We start from the raw sequence: 20,770 nt of genomic DNA, 5'->3' as shown, positions 1-20,770 counted from the left end.
TTGTGATGAGTGCAATATCACTGTCATCACCTTCCAAGTCATTTTCATCCAGTGAGGCTGTTTCATCTTCATCTTGTGAGGCTTTCAGAGCAATACTCTTCCTTCCTTTTGTATCTTCTTCTTCCTGCATCTTAGATTTAAGTTTCAGTTCATAAGAGGTTAGAGAGTTAATCAGAGATTCAATGGATAAAGAATTTAGATCCTTGGCTTCCTCTATGACAGTCACTTTGCTTTCCCAATCCTTTGATAGAGAATTCAGAATTTTTCTGTTCTTTTCACCTAGAGAGTACTCCTTCTCAAGTACCTCTAAATCCTTGATCAGATCATTAAATCTACAATACATTTTGTCGATGTTTTCATGAGGCTCCATCTTAAAAGATTCATACTTGGTGACCAGAATGGACTTTTTCTGTTCTCTTACATTGTCACTACCCTCATGAATTTCTCTTAGCTTATCCCACATTTTTTTGGCAGATTTGCACCCTTTTACTCTAATTGACTCATTTGAGTCTAAGGCACTATAAAGAACATTCATGGCTTTAGCATTTAATGTGAGATTGGTTCTATCTTGAGCATTCATCTCAGCTCTCGTTTTTGGCCGCAACAACCCTGTTTCTGCATCAAGAAAGTTAGCATCATGCGGTCCTTCATTCACAATAAACCACAGCTCAATATCAATGGATTGCAAGAAGATAATCATTCTTTCTTTCCAACTAACATAATTGGAACCAGTAAACATGGGAGGCCTAGTAACAGATTGCCCCTCAACAAACATAGCATGACTGGTTGTCATCTTTACTCCCAAGCCGATTGAACTTAATCTCTAGGAGACCAAGCTCTGATACCAATTGTAAGGATCGAAGACAACCTAAGAGGGGGGGTGAATTAGGCTTTCAAAGAACTGCTAAAATATAGTCCACTTTTTTCACAGATTACCTTTCTTTTCTCAAATACCTCCCAATGAACGAGATAGCACAAGAGCACAGATATTCGTGAGATGAAGAGAAGAATAGTTTATGTAGAAAAGCAGTAAATGAAAGTAAAGAAACAAACCAGGCTTCAAACACAACTGAGGTTTGAACACCACCTTTATATACCAAGTTACTTCAAGTTGAACAAACTTGCAACCAATCTTTTGTGTACAAGGAAGGGATCACTTCCTTCTTGCCCCAAACCACACTTGGTCAAGCAAGGAAGTTTTACAAACACTCGCAAACCCTCACTATGCTACACTATTGAAGAAGCTGTGTCACACTTGAAAAACTACACGAAGATTGCACAAACAAAGAGTACAAATGTTCCTTTTGAGTATTCTAGCACTTGAATCACTCACAATCTGATGTAGTCTTGTTGTTCAAAGTTATCTTGAAGTGGTTGACTTTGTTCTATTTATAAGAGACCAGAGAATTCTTCAATTAATGCTGTCAACGGGTAGAAGGCAACTGAAGAGTCAACTAGCCGTTGGTGCTGTCGGACGTCCGATACTTGGTATTTATGCGTCCGAGGGTAGGATGCATTCTTGGACTTTCTTCTTCAATTCCTTCGGACGGCCGATGCATCCTGAGTGATTCGTCCGAAGAGCAGCAATACTTGTCGGACGTCCGATACACAGTTGTTGAGCGTCCGATCCTGATCAGTAAACATGTAACTCCTGGCTTGTCTTCTTCGGACGTCCGAGTCTGAGTTCTTTATCCGTCCGAAGATACTCAAAGAATGTCGGACGTCCGATACTCTCCTTTTGTGCGTCCGACATCATCCTCAGCAGACTTCTTCCTTTTTGATCTTCTTTTTCTACTTTAAATCCACAGACCTGTTTGGTTCATTTCTGAAAAGGATCTCTACAAAAGGTATTAGAAACATCCAATTGTTTTGTAATCATCAAAAGATATGAGTTGAGATAAACACTACATTTCAAACGTTGACAGAGTGTCGACGGACTCGGAAAATGCTGCTGCTAGACTGGCTGCAAGTGAAATACTGAACGAGACTAAGTGTTACGCCTGGAATCTGGTAGGAGCCACTCTATCAGTTGTATCAACGTTTGAATCTTGGGTGCTCTGCTTGGAATTTGGTAGGAGCCACCTTATCAGTTGTATCAATGTTTGAAATCTAAGTGCTCAACCTAGAATCTGATAGGAGCCACCGTATCAGTACCCGTATCCTTTTCTTACTGTGATAAATTGTTTATTTGTATATGTCAACTGTTAATGACTCTCTTGGAGTTGTTTACTTTCTCCGCTTTAAGATTTTGATATGTGATTGTTATTTGCCATTTTGACTACATTTTTTTCTTGAAACCTCACTAGGCTTTTAATTCATTCCATTATTTGTTTTCCTTAATAGGGTGCAGGGATGAGAGTGACAAGAATAGTAATAGTTTATAATATGAGATTTTGAACTTATTTTTGGCAGGCACTGTATTATAGTACTAGTCGTTTAGGTTCTTTTCTTTTGAGCTTGTACTTTGGTTTGCATATTTGAACAATTTGTAGCATGTAAATGTTATATTAAAGGATTTTAGTGTTATTGATCTGGAAATGTTAATAAGTAAGTCCTGGCGCGAGTTGGGCAGGCGGTCCACTAAATATCAAGGTACGTCCTAGGGAGAGGTGGGGTCATCATAATGTCATCTTAGCCCATGAAGTCATGCAGTACCTTAGAAATAAAAGTAGAGGAAGGGAAAGATTCATGACTATTAAGCTTGATATGTCCAAAGCTTATGACAAAGTAGAGTGGGTCTTCCTGGGTAGAATGATATTCAAATTGGGTTTTTGTCCCCTTTGGATCAAATGGATTATGAACTGTATGTCTATAGTAACCTATTCTTTCAACTTGAATGGTGAAAATGTGGGTTTTGTATAGCCAAGTAGAGGCATTAGCCAAGGAGATCCATTGTCCCCATATCTATTTTTAATCTGTGCTAAAGGATTATCTTGCATGACAGCTAAGGCTATGGCTGACAAGGCTATTACAGGAATCAAGGTAGGTAGGAACTGTCGAGGAATTTCTCATCTATTCTTTGCAGATGATGCACTACTTTGCTGCAAAGCCATACCTCAGGAAGCTCAGGTGCTAAAAGATATATTGGAGAAATATGCAAAAGCTTCAGGCCAACAAGTGAACTTTGATAAATTTGCTGCTTACTTCCGCAGAAATACAAATTTGGATATTAGAAGAACAATCTGTGGAAAGCTGGGAAATCTAAAGGAAGCGTATAGTGGAAAGTATCTTGGACTTCCAATGGTGATAGGCAAATCACTGAAAGCAATGGTGATAGCCTTACCCAACCACACAATGTCTTGCTTCAAGCTTCTAAAGGGATTATGCAGGGATATCTGTAAGCAAATTGCCAACTTCTGGTGGGGAATAGATGACCAAAAAAGAAAAGTTCATTGGATAAAATGGAGGAGCATAACTGAGATAAAAGGGAAAGGAGGTTTAGGATTCAGGGATTTGGAGCATTTTAACACAACATTGTTAGCAAAGCAATTGTGGAGAATCTTACTAAAGCTAAACATATTAGTGAGCAAAGTTCTAAAAGCAAAATACATGAGAACTGATTATGTTCTCTATAGGTAGGCAGCATCCTCAGCATCCTCAGCATCCTTCATCTAGAAAAGTCCACTCAATGCAAAAGAGATCATAATGAAAGGACTGTGGAAAAGAGTAAGATGTGAGGACCCAAAAATTTCCTTATTTTATATTGTTGTATTTTATTTCTTCGAATATATTTTCTATACTTTACTTTATTACCTTAATTTTCTAGACATTTTTATAAGTGAGTCAAGTTTTTAAATCATTTTCCTTGTATAAGTTAGTTCATGCTAAGTTCGAAATGCATTATGGAAGTGGGACTCGCTAATGCGGTAAGTGTAAATTTTTTAAGATTAGTAGGAGTTTTGCATAAAGGGATATTATTTTATAAGGTGCTAAGGGATACTTAGAGGTTAGCTAGATAGCTTAGCCTTTGGAAGACAACAAGATAAGAATTAATCTTGGCTAACCATTTGTCACAAAGGTCTTGGACCTTTGACTAAAGACTTTCTTACCTCTTTAATTAACCAAAAATTGACAAAAAAATCCTATCACTTTCCCCTCTTTTGGCCGAACCATTGAGAGAAAAAAAAGGGAAGGAAACTTCATCTTCAACCTCAAATTTCTTGCTTGAATCTTGAGTTTAACTATTAGTCTTGCAAAATACTCCATAAAAAGTGATATCCAAGGAAGATCAAATGCTTTAGTGAAGAGATTTTTGGGAGACAAGCACTTGGTTTCCATTTCCTTGGGGTTTCAAGGTAACTATGGCAAGAAACTTCTTTTTACTTCTAATACTTGCATACTAGTGGTTTTAGAGTTGAATTTTGATAGTTTTCATGAGAAATTTCATGGTTTAAAGAGGTGATTTGAAATTTTCAGCTTTTATGGTGAAATTTCAGCCTTTATATGATGCTTGAGCTTGGCCATGATTTGGTAGTTTTGCCATGTGGATTATCTAGCTTTTTATATGTTAGTTTGGCTTGCTTGAGGAAAATTCCAGCTTGTATTTGAAATTTTCAGGTTAGGGTTTCAAAAAATTCAGCTTTGACGTGGTTGATATTTGAGCTATGAATTGGCTATTTGGGGATGGTTTGTGGCCTTAATCAAGTGTATTTTATAGCTTATGACTTGTGGTTGCGATTGAGGTGGAATTGAAATGAAATTTGGTGTTGATTTTGGATGGAAAACTAAAGAAAACAAGGGGAAGTGCTGCTGAAATTTTTACTACTTCCTTTCTTGTGAAATAAGTGAGATAAAGGGATGATTTGGACTTAGGTTACATGTGATTTATTGCGTGCACTTTGTTGATAGCGTATAAGCTGAAATTTTGATGAAATCAAGTGAAAAGTAAGAGGAAAAGTTATGGTTCCTTCTAATATGCTTTCTAGTTGCATTTGTTTCACTTTAACCTCGAGGTTGGTTGTCTTCTTAGCTATTTTGATGCTGGCAATTCCAACTATGAATTGAAATGAAGGACATTTTGGTTATTCATGTTTTTAGGTCCAAATGTTTTCTTTTCATTTCAAAATCACATTTTGCATCTTTGCACTAGTAACTAACTTCGATAGGCAAACGACTTATAGTCGAGGATAAATTGTGAATTCCGTTCACTTGACTTTGGATGTGGGGACCATAATAATTTTATCTTGGTTGCTCATAGGACTTGTCGGTGATCAAGGGCACAATTCGGGAGGAAACTTTTGACGTTGTTTTTGCTTGAACTGGTGAGTGTACCACTCACATGACTTGTTGCTTAATTGATTTTCTTGTGCTTGAAATTTATGACTTGAATGACTGTGACTTTCATTTACTCTAGATAAGACGAGAGTGTACTTTATCACACTCGTTTCTCTTGACTATTTGACTGGTTTACTGTACAAATTTGGATTCGTTACATGTGCATGAGTTGATGTCGTTTGGAAGCTAGTATCCAATGACCTTATTGTGAGATTTCAGTTCAAACCTCATTAGTAGTCAATCGAATTGAGCCAGCAAGGGCTTGGTCGAGGTAGAATGACGAACCATGAGGAAACTGTTACTGATTCACTGAATACTTCTGATATCTGGCATGCTCGAGTATTAACATCACTGTTCCTGTTTGGTGTTCGGGTCCGGTAAGGGATATGTTTGGTGGACGGAAATTGGTGTAAAGTGGGGATCTACGGTCATGGTTTTGTTTCTTTAATCGTTGACGGAGTGTCAATGGGTTTGGATCAAGTAATGCAATGGGGAATTTGGCTTTTGAGAGCCATCTATATCCTTTTACCTGAACTACTCTGTTTAAACTGTGGTGTTTATTTATATATATATTTGATGCGTATATTTGATCGATTAAAATTGCAATTGTGTGATTCTTGACTGCGTGAACTTTTTGGTACCTCATTGGATGAAAGCTCGCCCTGTTACCTTTGTTTTTTTTACAGGGGGTGAAATTTTAGGAGCGTGAATTTTGGAAAAAGAGTTGAGCTAGTTATAGTTTGTTTTTGGTTTGAGCTCCTCTGTATTAGTAAACTTTACATGTATTTGTATTAGTTTGGATGCTCTGACTTGTAATTTAAGTTGAATCTTTAGAGATTCCATTGTACATAGTATGGATTGATTAATCGAAGTTAAATTGCACGTTTTAGTTTGGTAAATGTGAATTTTGGCTTAGTAGTCCTGACGAGAGTTGGGCAAGCAGTTCGCTAACCCTTGCGGTATGCCCTAAGGGAAGGTAGGGCTGTCATAGTTGGTATCAGAGTCTAGGTTAGAAATGGCTTGGACGAAATAGAAATTTGATTCTAAGGAAGTTAGGATGGCTTGTTAGGGTGTCATTGAGTAAGATTAAACTTACCTAAGTTGTAAACTGTGTTTATTATTGTAGGTTATGGATAGAGCCAATGGAGAGAATGGAGGTGAGCCGTCTCAGAGGCGTTTTCGAGTTATCGGTTACAAGGAGAGGCCAGGAGGACCGATCCGGCGTTGGAGCACTGCTAGTCGGACTAGGCGATGTAGTCGTTGCCAGAACTGCTTCTATATTGATCATGTGGTCTTGGCAGTACTAGACCAGAGGAGGAGGCTTAGGCGTGCCAATACTAGGGACCAAACTGAGATGGTAAGGATAAGAGGCATCATGAGGATGCAAGCGGACAAGATTCGGGAGCTCCAGGAGGACATAATGATGGAGCAGGAGAGGACAAATGCTCTTAGAGAGCAGTTACAGGTAGTTAATGACCACCTTATTAGGGTGGTCAGAGAGATTAGGGATCGGTCTAGAGGTATTATTGACGAGTGTGAAGCGCTAATCCAGGGTGTGATTGGCGCTAACGCACCTGTGGAGGTTCAGGGCAACGGAGCCCTTAGAGACGGAGACACACCTAGTTCTACCCATGAGAGAGAGTCTGTTAGCTCGGTTGGGAATTAGGTTAGAGCTCGTATGAGCTATGTTTTGATACCATGTGTGGAGTAGTTAGGAAAACTCCTAACTGGATATTTTTGTACTTTTGACATAATTTTTGTACATTGTGCTTTTGTTATAGCCTCACTACTTTTAATGGGATTGCTTTTGCTTATATCTGACTGCTACTGTGTGACATATATGATAAAGTTGAGTTAAATATATTTGAATTTTGACTTGTTTATATTTCTTGTGACTTGTCTATGCATCTAGATATCTTTAATATTATATTCGCACTTCAACCTTACATTGGTTAAAAACAAATGGAGGGTAGACGTAGTGGACTAGGCCGAGGGCGCAGACCTAGGCAATCTTTGAATGAAGAAGGTAATCGCGAACCAGTACCTAAACAGAATTGGGAACCAGGGGTCAATCCTAATACCCAAGTAGTCACAGCTATTCAGCGCATGATCGATCTTTTAGCCCATATAGTGGATTGTTAGGGCCAAAACTATGTTTAATGTTAATAAACCTGGAACCCCTGGTAATCATGTGGAAGGTGAGGACAGAGTTTTCGAACGATTTCAAAAGTTCTCCTTACCAAAATTTTTTGGAGGACCAGACCCTGATGTGGCCGAGAGGTGGCTAGAGAAAATGATTGATATTTTCGCCGCTTTGCATTATACTGAGGATAGACAGCTGACTTTTGCTGTCTTCCAGTTGGAGAGAGCAACCTGTTCTTGGTGGAATGTGATAAGAATGAAGTGGGAAAGAGAGCAAACCCTAAGAACTTGCGTAAACTTCATGAAGGAGTTTAATGCAAAATATTTTCCGCCTCTGATTCAGAAGAAAAAAAAGGATGAGTTTATTAGGGTTCGCCAGGGAGCTCAAACTGTAGCTGAGTATGAAAGTCAATTTACTAGATTATCTAAGTTTGCTCCCGAACTAATCGTGACCGAGCAAAGGCGAATAAGGCGATTTGTTGAAGAGATGAATGTTGAGATTCAAAAGGATTTAGCGGTAGCCCAAATCAATACATTTAGTGATGTGGTAGAGAAAGTCCAACAGGTCGAGAGTACGAGGCTACAAGTTAGAACCTTTCAAGTGAAGAAACGGGGTTTGCCTGGTAGTAGCTCAGGTCAAGGGAACAAGAATGCACCTCCTAAGTTTGGAAGAGGGACTGACAGAATAAAACTTCCGGAGATGCCAAGAGGAGCCCCGTCAAGAGGAAGTCTAGGTGGGAGAGAACAACAGAGAGGTGCCTCACAAGAAGGCTCGACATTAGCTTCCCGTGTTTCTTGTGGTTATTGTGGGAAGCCGAATCACACAGAGGAAAATTGTTGGAGGAAAGAAAGAAAATGCTTACGCTATGGAAGTGCCGATCATCAGATTGCTAATTATCTAGTTCCACCTCGAGAAGAGAGTAGGACCTAGCAGTCAAACCCTGGATAGTCAAAAGTGGAAGGGAATAGACCAAAGGTGCCAGCTCGGGTGTACGCGCTAGAGCAACATCAGGTCCTCGATTCATCTGAGGTCGTAGAAGGTACGATCCCTGTATTCCACCATTTAGCTAAGATTTTAATAGATCCTAATGCTACCCATTCCTTTGTCAACCCTAATTTGATGTGTGGAATTGATGTGAAGCCTCCTAGATTGCTATATGACTTGGAAGTTAGTACTCCTACGGGTGACTAACGTTTAATCACCAGTATGGTTTATAAGAATTACGAAATTTGGATTGGAGAGAGAAAACTATTGGGCGATCTAATAAACTTAGCAATTAAGGGGTACGATGTAATTTTGGGTATGGATTGGTTAGCTCTATATGATACTCAATTAGATTGTAAGAGAAAAGTGATAGAATTTCGTATATCTGGAGAGGTGACTTTAAGGCTAGATGTAAGGAGTAGATTAGGTTCATCTGCACTAATTTCGGGGATTCGAATTAGAAAATTGTTGAGTAAAGGAGTGCAGATTTTTCTAACTTTTCTAATAAATATTCCAACTGATAAGTTGAAGGTGGAAGATATACCGGTGGTAAAGGAATATCCGGGTGTATTCCCTGACGAGTTAGTGATTTTACCTCCGGAAAGAGAGATAAAATTTAAGATTGACTTGTTATCGGGGACATCACCTATCTCTAAAACTCCATATCGGATGGCACCTGTCGAATTTAATGAATTGAAGTTGTAGTTGCAAGACATATTGGAACGAGGGTTTATACGAGAGAGCGGATCTGCATGGGGAGTTTCGGTACTCTTTGTTAAGAAAAAAGATGAAGTTTAAGGTTGTGTATAGACTACTGGGGGTTGAATGATGTAACAATTAAGAATAAATACCCTCTGTCACATATTGATGAATTGTTTGACCAACTGCAAGGAGCAGTGGTATTTTCGAAATTAGATCTCCGACAGAGGTACTATCAACTGCGAATTAGGAGAGAGGATGTACCAAAGACTATATTTAATTCTAGATATGGACATTTTGACTTTGTAGTCATACCCTTTGGATTAATCAATGTCTCTGCCGCATTTATGAATTTGATGCATCGGGTTTTCAAACCCTACTTGGATCAATTTGTAGTCGTGTTTATCGATGATATCCTTGTTTATTCGAAAACTCAAGAGGAGAATGAGCAGCATTTGAGAATTGTATTGCAGACTTTAAGAGAACATCAGTTATATGCTAAATTTAGCAAATGTGAGTTTTGGTTGGAGAAAATCTCTTTCTTAGGGCATGTGATTTCAAAAGATGGTATCACCATAAATCCCGCGAAGGTAGAGGCAGTAACTGAATGGAAGAGACCGAAAAATCTCACTGAGATTCGTAACTTTCTAGGGTTGGCAGGGTATTAGCGTCGGTTTATTAAGGATTTTTCAAAACTTGCCGGTCCTTTAATCGATTTGACGAAGAAGTATGGCAGTTTTGTGTGGAATACTAGATGTGAAATTAGTTTTCAGAAATTGAAAAAAAGGTTGACTATGGCACCAGTTCTAACTTTACCTAATGGAAAGGACAGTTTCACTGTATATACCGATGCCTTGAGGGAAGGATTGGGGTGTGTATTAATGCAAAATAAGAATGTGATTGCCTTTGCTTCTAAGAAGTTGAAACCTCATGAGCAAAATTATCCGACCCATGACTTGGAATTGGCAGCTACTGTCCTTGCCCTGAAAAAATGGAGGCATTATCTATATGGCGTAACTTTTGAGATTTATACGGATCATAAGAGTCATGAAGTAGCGTTGATGGATGGAATTTTTAGAAAATTATGACTGTACGATTAACTACCATCCTGGGAAAGCTAATGTCGTAGCAGATGCCTTAAGTCGAAAGGCTCAAGTGGCTGGGTTAATGATTAAAGAATGGGATATGTTAGAAAAAGTTAGTGAGTAGAATCCTCATCTTGAAATATTATGGTGAAATCCACTCTATTAGATCGAATCAAAGATGCTCAGAAGAAAAATTCGGTGGTACAAAAGTGGATGGAAAAGATGCAAAAGGGGGAATTGCCTGATTTCAATTTGAGTTCCGAGAGAATTTTGAGATATCGGAACCGAGTAGTGGTGCCAAATGATGAAACGTTGAAAAAAGAAATTTTGGAGAAAGCTCATCGGTCCAAATATAAGATCTATTCGGGTAGTAGTAAGATGTATTAGGATTTAATAGAATTATATTTGGTGGGATAGCATGAAAAAGGAAATTGCTCATTATGTTCAAACTTGTCTCGTTTGTTAACAAGTTAAAGATGAACATAAAAAATTCTCTGGTTTGTTACAACCCCTCGAGATACCCAAATGGAAGTGGGAAAATATCACAATGAATTTTGTCTCGGGTTTGCCACGGACACAGAGGAGTCATGATGTCATTTGGGTAATCGTCGACCGGTTAACCAAATCGACCCATTTCTTGCCAATGAATATGAAGTATTCTATGGAAACATTGGCTCAACTGTATATGGAAGAAATTGTGAGATTACATGGAGTCCCAATGAGTATAGTTTCAGACAGAGATCCCCGATTTGTATCTCGATTTTGGCAAAAGTTGCAAAAAATCTTAGGGACCAAACTAAACCTTAATACTACATATCACCCTCAGACAGATTGATAATCAGATAGAACCATTCAAACCCTCGAGAATATGTTAAGGACGTGTATCTTAGATTTTGGAGGTAGTTGGGGCCAGCACATGACATTGGTAGAGTTTGCCTACAATAACAACTACCATTCATCTATTTAAATGGCACCATACGAAGCTCTCTATCGAAGAAAGTGCCGATCACCGGTTTACTGGGATGAAGTGGGGGAAAAGAAGGTTTTAAATCCAACAACAGTACCATGGATGGAGGATGCACATGAAAAGGTCATATTGATACGTCAAAAACTTCAAACAGTTCAAAGTCGGCAAAAGAGTTATGCGGACAATTGAAGGAAGGATTTGGAGTTTGAAATTGTAGTTCTTGTATTTCTTAAGATCACTCAGTTGTAAAGTGTCACGGCAGGTTAAGGAAAGAAGTTTCAACCAAGATTTGTAGGACCTTTCAAAATTCTCCAACGAGTTGGAAATGTGGCATACCGACTCGAACTACCACCGAGTTTGTCCAGGATTCATGACGTCTTCCATGTCTCGATGCTAAAGAAGTACCATCCTGATTCGACTCACATCTTACAACAAGAGGAAATTGAAATAGATGAGTCTCTCACCTATGAGGAGAAACCAGTGCAGTTGCTCGACCGAAAGGTTAAGGAACTGAGAAACGAGCAAATTCCCTTGGTAAAGATCTTGTGGAGAAATCATGGGGTAGAAGAGGCAACATGAGAAGTGGAGGAAGAAATGCAAACGAAATACCCTGAGCTGTTTCTTAATCAATGTGAGAAATTTCGAGGATGAATTTTTTTTTAGGGGGAGAGAGTGTGAGGACCCGAAAATTTCATTATTTTATATTGTTTTATTTTATTTTTTTGAATATATTTTCTATACTTTACTTCATTACCTTAATTTTCTATATATTTTTATAAGTGAGTCAAGTTTTTAAATCATTTTCCTTGTATAAGTTAGTTCATGCTAAGTTCGAAATGTATTATGGAAGTGGGACCCGCCAATACGGTAAGTGCGATAAATTTTTGAAAATTAGTAGGAGTTTTACAAAAAGGGATATTATTTTATAAGGTGCTAAGGGATAATTAGAGGTTAGTTAGATAGTTTAGCCTATGGAAGACAACAAGATGAGGATTAATCTTGGCTAACCATTTGTTACAAAGGTCTTGGACCTTTGACTTTGACTAAAGACTTTCTTACCTCTTTAATTAACCAAAAATTGACAAAAAAATCCTATCACTTTCCCCTCTTTTGGCCAAACTATTGAGAGAAAAAAAAGGGAAGGAAACTTCATCTTCAACCTCAAATTTCTTGCTTGAATCTTGAGTTTAACCATTAGCCTTGCAAAACACTCCATAAAAAGTGATATCCAAGGAAGATCAAATGCTTTAGTGAAGAGATTTTTGGGAGACAAGCACTTGGTTTCCATTTCCTTGGGGTTTCAAGGTAACTATGGCAAGAAACTTCTTTTTACTTCTAATACTTGCATACTAGTGGTTTTAGAGTTGAATTTTGGTAGTTTTCATGAGAAATTTCATGGTTTAAAGAGGTGATTTGAAATTTTCAGCTTTTATGGTGAAATTTCAGCCTTTATATGATGCTTGAACTTGGCCATGATTTGGTAGTTTTGCCATGTGGATTATCTAGCTTTTATATGTTAGTTTGGCTTGCTTGAGGAAATTTCCAGCTTGTATTTGAAATTTTCAGCTTAGAGTTTCAAAAAATTCAGCTTTGATGTGGTTGATATTTGAGCTATGAATTGGCTATTTGGGGATGGTTTGTGACCTTAATCAAGTGTATTTTATAGCTTATGACTTATGGTTGCGATTGAGGTGGAATTGAACTGAAATTTGGTGTTGATTTTAGATGGAAAAGTAAAGAAAACAAGAGAAAGTGCTGCTGAAATTTTTACTACTTCCTTTCTTGTAAAATAAGTAAGATAAGAGGGATGATTTTGGGATGATTTGGACTTAAGTTACATGTGATTCATCGCATGCACTTTGATGATAGCGTATAAGCTGAAATTTTGATGAAATCAAGTGAAAAGTAAGAGGAAAAGTTATGGTTCCTTCTAGTATGCTTTCTAGTTGCATTTGTTTCACTTTAACTTCGAGGTTGGTTGTTTTCTTAGCTATTTTGTTGCTGGCAATTCCAACCATGAATTGAAATGAAGGATTCTTTGGTTATTCATGTTCTTAGGTCCAAATGTTTCATTTTCACTCCAAAATCACATTTTGCATCTTTGCACTAGTAGCCAACTTGGATAGTCAAACGACTCATAGTCGAACCTAAATTGTGAATTCTATTCACTTGACTTTGGATGTGGGGACCATAATTATTTTACCTTGGTTGTTCGTAGGACTTGTCGGTGATCAAGGGCACAATTCGGGAGGAAACTTTTGATGTTGTTTTTGCTTGAACTGGTGAGTGTACCACTCGCATGACTTGTTGCTTAACTGATTTACTTGTGCTTGAAATTTATGACTTGAATGACTGTGACTTTCGTTCATTCTGGATGAGACAAGAGTGTACTTTATCACACTCGTTTCTCTTGACTATTTGACTGATTTACTGTGCAAATTTGGATCTGTTACTTTTGCATGAGTTGATGTCATTTGGAAGCTAGTATCCAATCTCATTGGTAGTTAATCAAATCGAGCCAGCAAGGACTTGGTCAAGGTAGAATGACGAACCATGAGGAAACTGTTACTGATTCACTGAATACTTCTGATATCTGGTATATTCGAGTATTACCACCACTGTTCCTGTTTGGTGTTCGGATTCGCTAAGGGATGTGTTTGGTGGATGAAAATTGGTGTAAAGTGGGGATCTACGGTCATCATTTTGTTTCTTTAATCGTTGACGGAGTGTCAACGGGTTTGGATCAAGTAATGCAACGGGGAATTTGGCTCTTGAGAGCCATCTGTATCTTTTTACCTAAACTACTCTGTTTAAATTGTGGTGTTTACTTATATCTATATTTGATGCTTATATTTGATTTATTAAAATTGCAATTGTGTGATTCTTGACTGCGTGACCTTTTTGGTACCTCATTGGACGAAAGCTCACCCTGTTACCTTTGTTTTCCTTATAAGCGGGTGAAATTTGGAGAAAGAGTTGAGCTAGTTATAGTTTGTTTTTGGTTTGAGCTCCTCTATATTAGTAAACCTTACATGTATTTGTATTAGTTTGGATGCTCTGGCTTGTAATTTAAGTTGAATCTTTAGAGATTCCATTGTACATAGTATGGATTGATTAATCGAAGTTAAATTGCACATTTTAGTTTAGTAAATGTGAATTTTTGCTTAGTAGTCCTGACGAAAGTTGGGCAGGCAATTCACTAACTCTTGGGATACGCCCTAAGGGAAGGTGGGGCTATCACATAAGAGATGGAAAAACTGTGAAGATATGGGAGGATATATTGGTCCCAAACACAAAGGAAGGGAAGGCTGAACCAAACAGAAGCCAACAAACTGATGTACATTGGGTAAGCCAACTAATGAAAGAAGGAATATGGAATAAGGAACTACTGGGGAGCTTGTTTAGTAAGAAATTTGCAAAAAACATTGGCAACATCCCAATCAGCCTCTACCAAAGAAAAGACAGATGGTTTTGGGAATTTTCTAAATCTGGAGAATGCACAGTTAAATCTGGTTATTTAGTGGGAAGAAAGTTGGCAGCAATGAAGAACAAAACTGAACAGGATGGAGCACAAACAAGCTACCAACAAGCTACCAAGGAGGAAAGAAAAGTGTATGAAAATAGCTCTAGGGATCTAAAATGAAACACAAACTGAAACACCTTATGTGGAAGTGTCTACAGAACTGTTTACTAGTGAATGAAGTGATAAACAGAAGGATTGGCAAAGGGAAAAATTTTGCCATAAATGTGGAGAAGGAATAGAAATGCTAGAGCATATGTTTTTTGAATGTGAAAGGGCAAAGATAGTTTGGAAGCTGGCCCCAGTCAATTTGGATGGACTAAAGGATCTCCATTTCAACTTCTAGAGATAGTGGGAAGAAATACTTTAGCCAAAGGAAAGATTGGAAGGTAAAGATCATCTCGACTTAAAAATTAACGTCCTCTGACAAATATGAAAAGAGAAGAATAGAGTAACACATGGGCAAGAAGCAATAAAGGAACGGACTTGTGTGCAAAGAGCACAATAGGAATTGTGGGAGTTCAAGAAAGCTGAAGAAGAAGGTAGAAGAGAGAGTATTGCTGAAACAACTCAAGCTCAACCAAATAGAAATTGGAAGTCTCCTGAACAAGGAATCATTAAAATGAAAGTTGATGCTATGTTTACATATCAGATGAACAGAATAGGAAGAGGAATAGTGGCCAGAAATAGTAGAGGGGAGATTATAAAATCTTGGGCACTACAGGAACAAAAAAACATGATCCCCTTACTGAAGAAGCATTGGCAATATGAAATGCTTTGATCATGGGAAAAGGAACAGGATGGAGGAAAATTGAGGTTCAATCTGATTGCAAAGGCTTAGTGGAGAAAATCAACTCAGGAAACAACAGTGATAGCAACATTGAGACCATTTTGGAAGACATACAGGATTTGAGAGAGCTATTTGACTAATGCACATTCTCTTTTGTGTATAGATCAGGAAATGAAGTTTGTCATAGACTAGCGAAATTTTCAACGAATCTAGTTAATGATGTAGTATGGGATATTAATTTCCCAAATTGGATCAAGGAACTTGCACAGAAAGATTATAGGGCAGTTATCCCTTTCTGTAACTAACACTTGTACTATCAATTTAAATGATATAACACATTGCCATTAGACAAAAAAAAAAGAAAAGAAAGTGTTTCTTTGAGTTTTAATAGTACGCTTGTTTGAGTAGAGGTGAAAATTCTATCTTTTGTATATACATTTGGAAGTTTCTTGGAATATCTTCTTAAATATCATTGGTTGGTTGTCAACTGGTTCTAACTCCAAACTGATATCTAATGTCTTGCAGTTGATGTTTGTGAGTATGATATAGTGTATTTGAAATGACATAGTGCATATACAAGTGCAAGATTCTGTAAATTATTATGTCGAATTGTCTTTAATTAGTTTTCAGCTGATTCTAACGATTGACTATATGAAAAGTATTACATTTGATGTTTGCAAATCGTATATCGATCTATTTAATGTAAGACCATCATGTGGAGATTTTACATCTAATCTATAATTAAGTTTATACAATGTCTTACAATGATCCAAGATTTTATTTTGAGGGCAATCATTTTTTTAACTTTTTTTATGGTTCTCGATGTAGGGCAATTGTTAGGAGGATTACGCTTAATATCCATACTTGAGATCCACCCTGAAAACTTTTTGTAGAGACACTAGAGACAAGTTAAAGGGTTTGCATGGTGACAAAGCAATTACAGTAAAGTCTTTATCCTTTGTAAATAAGTTGTTTGACCTTTCTTACTATGTCTTCGACCTCATTACATCTCTCAGTTTCAACTGTGATGTTGTCATTTCCTCTGTTTTTATATGTTTCTAGCTTTGCTTTGATGGATTATATTGTTATCATTCATAAGTTAAGTCCATATGGTTGACTTCAAATAGCTTGATTTTTCAAAAGCATATGGTTTGAGGCACATGAATTTAAGATATAGAATAGACAAATTTGACTCATTGTCCCTGGAAGCTGATTAAACCTTGTGCTCTGCTAAATCTACCTGGATGCAATTTATAAGGCATTTTTGTTTGTTGGTGTAATTTTTTTTTGTTGGTGTAATCTACATGAAAATGGATGTTTTTATTTTATTTTTTAAGTAGGGAGCAGTGGCCACCTTAGGTCCTTACGTTGTCATGTGAAGTAGAAGCTCTCTTGATAAGTAACTTTGGACGTTTAGTAGTTGGCTCATATAACTAGTGGGAGAAATGTTCAGGGGTTTTGGTAATGGCAATACAAAGTTACACATGCAATAGACAAACTTTTGACATTTCAGAGTGTCAAGTAACTGATAACCAATATACAAAGTCCAATTATATCTTGTTCATGGTTGCTTGTCCTCTCACTTACAAAGAAATTAACGTTTTATTCTGTTCTGCAACTCCATCTATTGAATGATCATCTGAGAGAATTCTTTTACGTTTTCCCTTTCTATAACTTGTTTCTTCTTCCTTGTTGGTATCCTCCCCTATGTCTATTTTCATAATCTCAACAACTTGGAGCAATAATAACATCAATGTGATTTCAGTTGAAAATAAATTGATGATAGCTAAAAAACTTGGTGGGTATAAAATGGTAGCTAAGGAGGAAATCTGTGGTTACCTTGTTGTAATAAAGTCATCTTCATGCTAATTTTCTTTGTTGATCTTATATTTTTCAATTGATAAGATAAAGATTGGCCATCATGTTAGTCTTTGATTCTTTCTTTTAGGGCAATTTTACTTAAGAGTCAACTATAAGGTTATAACCTAGTTATTATTGGAAGATTCTTGTCTCGATTTTTACTCTTCAACGTTAAGCATGATTCAACCAACAATGTTCCTCAATATGATGTTTCTATTGTTGGGGGTGGCACGGTTGGCATCATTCTTGCTTGCTCCTTGGGTAGCTTTCTTTGTTTGAATACTAGACATAATTTTTGAATCTTTAATGTTAGTCTATTTCACTTTACTATGCATATATAGAGTGGCATTGGTGTTAGTCCTGTATTTATGCAAATAGTAGTTTTCAAGATACATAGTTTACAGGTTTTCAGCCAAATGTTGTCTTTCAATTGATCTTAAGCCTCTAACATTCTAGTCTCAGTTAATTTTTTTTACCTCTTCCTCTTTCTTTGAATATATTATTCAACTTTTAATAAATTTCAACCTATTACTCATGATGTGGATATGTTAAGAAACTTTCACAGGTGTAAGAACAAGACTACATTATACAAACACAATTCTTCAATTATATTTACTTCTTTAAGTTGCAATTGCCAATTGCATCCACTATGAACTCGAGAAGTGTGAGAACCCGTAAAACCTTAATATTTTCTTAGGGTTTATTTCCCTTTAATTGCATGTTTTCTGCATTTTCTGGCTTAGAAATATTTTCTTCGTGGAGTTTATGAGCGATTCTAGTTTTAAGATGACTTTTCTAGCATTGGTGAATTTTTAGAAAATTAAGAGTGAATAGTGGACGTGGGACCCACTAGTGCGAAAAGTTCGGAAAAATTCGGCCATTAAGTGTAAGTTTCGGATACTGTGAAAATTTTATCGGGTGTTAAGTGATAAGTAGAATGGGTGATGTGATTGATGTGAGAGAGAAAAGAAAGATAGGAAGGCATTTAATAAGGTGACAAGTGTCACCTCCTCATTGGTTGAACCTTAAGAATTACTATTCAATTTCTTGACTTTTTGACCCAAGGTTTAAATATCTCAAAAATTCATAAAATTTCCTCATTTTTCTTTCTCTTTGGCCGGCCCTCTCTCTCTCAAAGAAGAAGAAAATTCCTCAACTCTCAAGCTTCCAATTGATCCAAAATTCTCCAAATCAAGTGCTTAAGTTAGTTCTACTCCATAAAAACTTTCCTTCTAGTGCTAGTTAGTTGTTTGGTGAACTTTGTTTGAAGAGCAAAGTGTTCAACATCTCTCTCTCTCTTGATTTCTTGGTAAGTGTTGCTTGAACCCCTTACTACCTCTAATAATGCTTATTTTGTGCTTAATGGGGGCATGAGTGAAGGAATATGTGATTTACCCCTTGATTTGGCTTGTTTTGGTGAAGTTTTTCATTTATTGGGAATTTTTCTGGTTTAATTGGATTATGATGGTGTGGTTGTTTGTGATGATTGGCAATGGACTATTATGGCTCTAGTGGATGTGAAATGTGGTTAAATGCAATCAATTTTGGATTTGGTGTGAAATTGAAAAGTTAGGGTTCTTAATTCCCCAATTCTGTCCGGTTTTTGATCACTGGGTTAGAGGCCGAATTTGACTTTGCTCAAAACATGAAAGTTGTAGGTATTGATGTGATGGAGATGCCTGTAAAATTTCAGGGCATTTGGATTAGTTTGGAGTGAGTTATGACGAAATTACTGTAGCTGTTCTGCTTTGGACAGAATGCGAAAACTGCGATAGTGATTGGCCATTTTGACTGGTTTTGGTTTGGATTTTTAAGTTGATGTCTTCTGATGAAATGTAGCTGAATGTCTTAGCTAACGTATGCCTTTGTAATTTCGGAATTTGGACTTGTATGGACTGAGACATACCGATTACAGTTTTCTGTGTTTTGCAAACCTGTTTTGGTAATTCTGGTTTAGTATTTTGCACTTTTGACCTAGTTAAGCTAGGAACTAGATTGAGTGCCCTTCTACATTGTTGTAGCCCTGTTTCATAGCTTCGAAACGGTGGGTCTTACACCCCCAACCGATAACCGTAGTGGAATTGACGCCATTACCGCATTATACGCTCAAACACGGTCTTTCTATCGAGGCTTAAGTTAAGGCCATATATGAATTTCTGGTTTGCTATCATGCCTACTTATGCATATGAAACCCTATTGGGGTTGTGTTTAGCATTGTTTGGTGACTCGTTCTCGAGTCTCATTGTATGTGTTTACATGTTCTAGGGCTTGAAGGTAGTGCTCGACGGCTTGGTGATCGTGGTACATGAAAAACCACTTACTTGCTTGGTGAGTATACTACTCACTTGATGGATTACTATGTGGCTTTGTTAGATGTTATGTGATGCCTTAATGGCCTACTTGGATATTGAAATTGATCAAGGTGAGGGTGTACTTGACCGCCCTCACCTCTTTTGTTATTGTCACTGATTGGTTACCGTTTTATTGCATTACTGAACTTGATATATTGGTTAGTAAATTCCATTTCATGGAAACCGAATTGATGTCGTTTGGACGATGTCCAACGGCCATACTGCATTACTGAGCTCAACTCCGTTTGGTAGTCAATTGGATCGAGCCGGCGAGGGCTTGGTCGTGAAGATTGAATTGCCACGGGGACTGTACTGGGGAACCTTGTGGTAATGAGACCCTTGGTTCCGGTAAACTCGAGTATTACCAAAAGCTACCGAAATGGAGCGCGGGCCCGGTTGTGGTATGTTGGATGGAAGGAATGGAAGTAAAGAGTTGTCTACGGTTTGGTATTTTAACATTGACGGAAAGTCAATGAGATTGGTTCAAGATTGCAAGCGTGGAAATGGGCTCTTGAGAGCCGACCGTATCCTTTTACCATTTTGCTTCATTGCTTATTTGTGCACTTTAAATGAAGGTTCATTCTTATATGACTTTGATTGCTTATTGGGTGGTATACCACTGGGCCTTGGCTCATTCCGTGTTATTTGTTTTCCTTACAGGAATATAAATGCTTTTGAAAATGGACTGGATAGTCAATTGCCATACTGAGCTTGTACATGTCTTTTGTATCGCTCTCGAAGTGAAACCCTAATGTAACGGGTTCATTTCCTTTTGATAGGCAAATCGAATGTGTACTCCTTAATGAATGGTTGGCATGCCATTATGGATGCAAATGATGATTTCCATTGTATATATATGTTTATATGTTGAATTCATGTTTGGATGAACTTCGGAGCGATTCGGCTTTCAAACGGCAAAAGAGAAAAATTTGGCAAAAGCTCACTGGCCTGAATCCGGCCAGGAATCCGGCCAGAAACTGGCCGGATTGAAGGCCGGATTGCCTGAGAAAAATTGGAAACCCGGCCAGTTGCTCACTGGCCGGTATCCGGCCAGACAATCCGGCCGGAATCTTGGCCGGATTGCCGGCCGGATTGGG

General features: G+C 37.6%; 2 protein-coding genes across 2 annotated transcripts; both read left to right on the top strand.

The window, feature by feature from the left end:
- The first annotated feature begins 2,952 nt into the window (after positions 1-2,952).
- Positions 2,953-3,579, top strand: LOC140036351 (uncharacterized). The gene has a single exon (XM_072077723.1). The coding sequence runs from the start codon at positions 2,953-2,955 to the stop codon at positions 3,577-3,579; it is 627 nt and encodes a 208-aa protein (XP_071933824.1).
- A 3,988-nt stretch (positions 3,580-7,567) lies between these two features.
- Positions 7,568-8,347, top strand: LOC140036350 (uncharacterized). The gene has a single exon (XM_072077722.1). The coding sequence runs from the start codon at positions 7,568-7,570 to the stop codon at positions 8,345-8,347; it is 780 nt and encodes a 259-aa protein (XP_071933823.1).
- The last annotated feature ends 12,423 nt before the right edge of the window (positions 8,348-20,770 follow it).

This window comes from Coffea arabica, chromosome 2e (assembly GCF_036785885.1).
Source record: "Coffea arabica cultivar ET-39 chromosome 2e, Coffea Arabica ET-39 HiFi, whole genome shotgun sequence".
NCBI classification, from domain to species: Eukaryota; Viridiplantae; Streptophyta; class Magnoliopsida; order Gentianales; family Rubiaceae; genus Coffea; species Coffea arabica.
This window is presented reverse-complemented; position numbering and strand designations above follow the sequence as displayed.

Excerpts from the sequence above, each read along its gene's own strand:
- LOC140036350 (XM_072077722.1), top strand. The coding sequence starts at position 7,568 with ATGATTGATATTTTCGCCGCTTTGCATTATACTGAGGATAGACAGCTG.
- LOC140036351 (XM_072077723.1), top strand. The coding sequence starts at position 2,953 with ATGGCTGACAAGGCTATTACAGGAATCAAGGTAGGTAGGAACTGTCGA.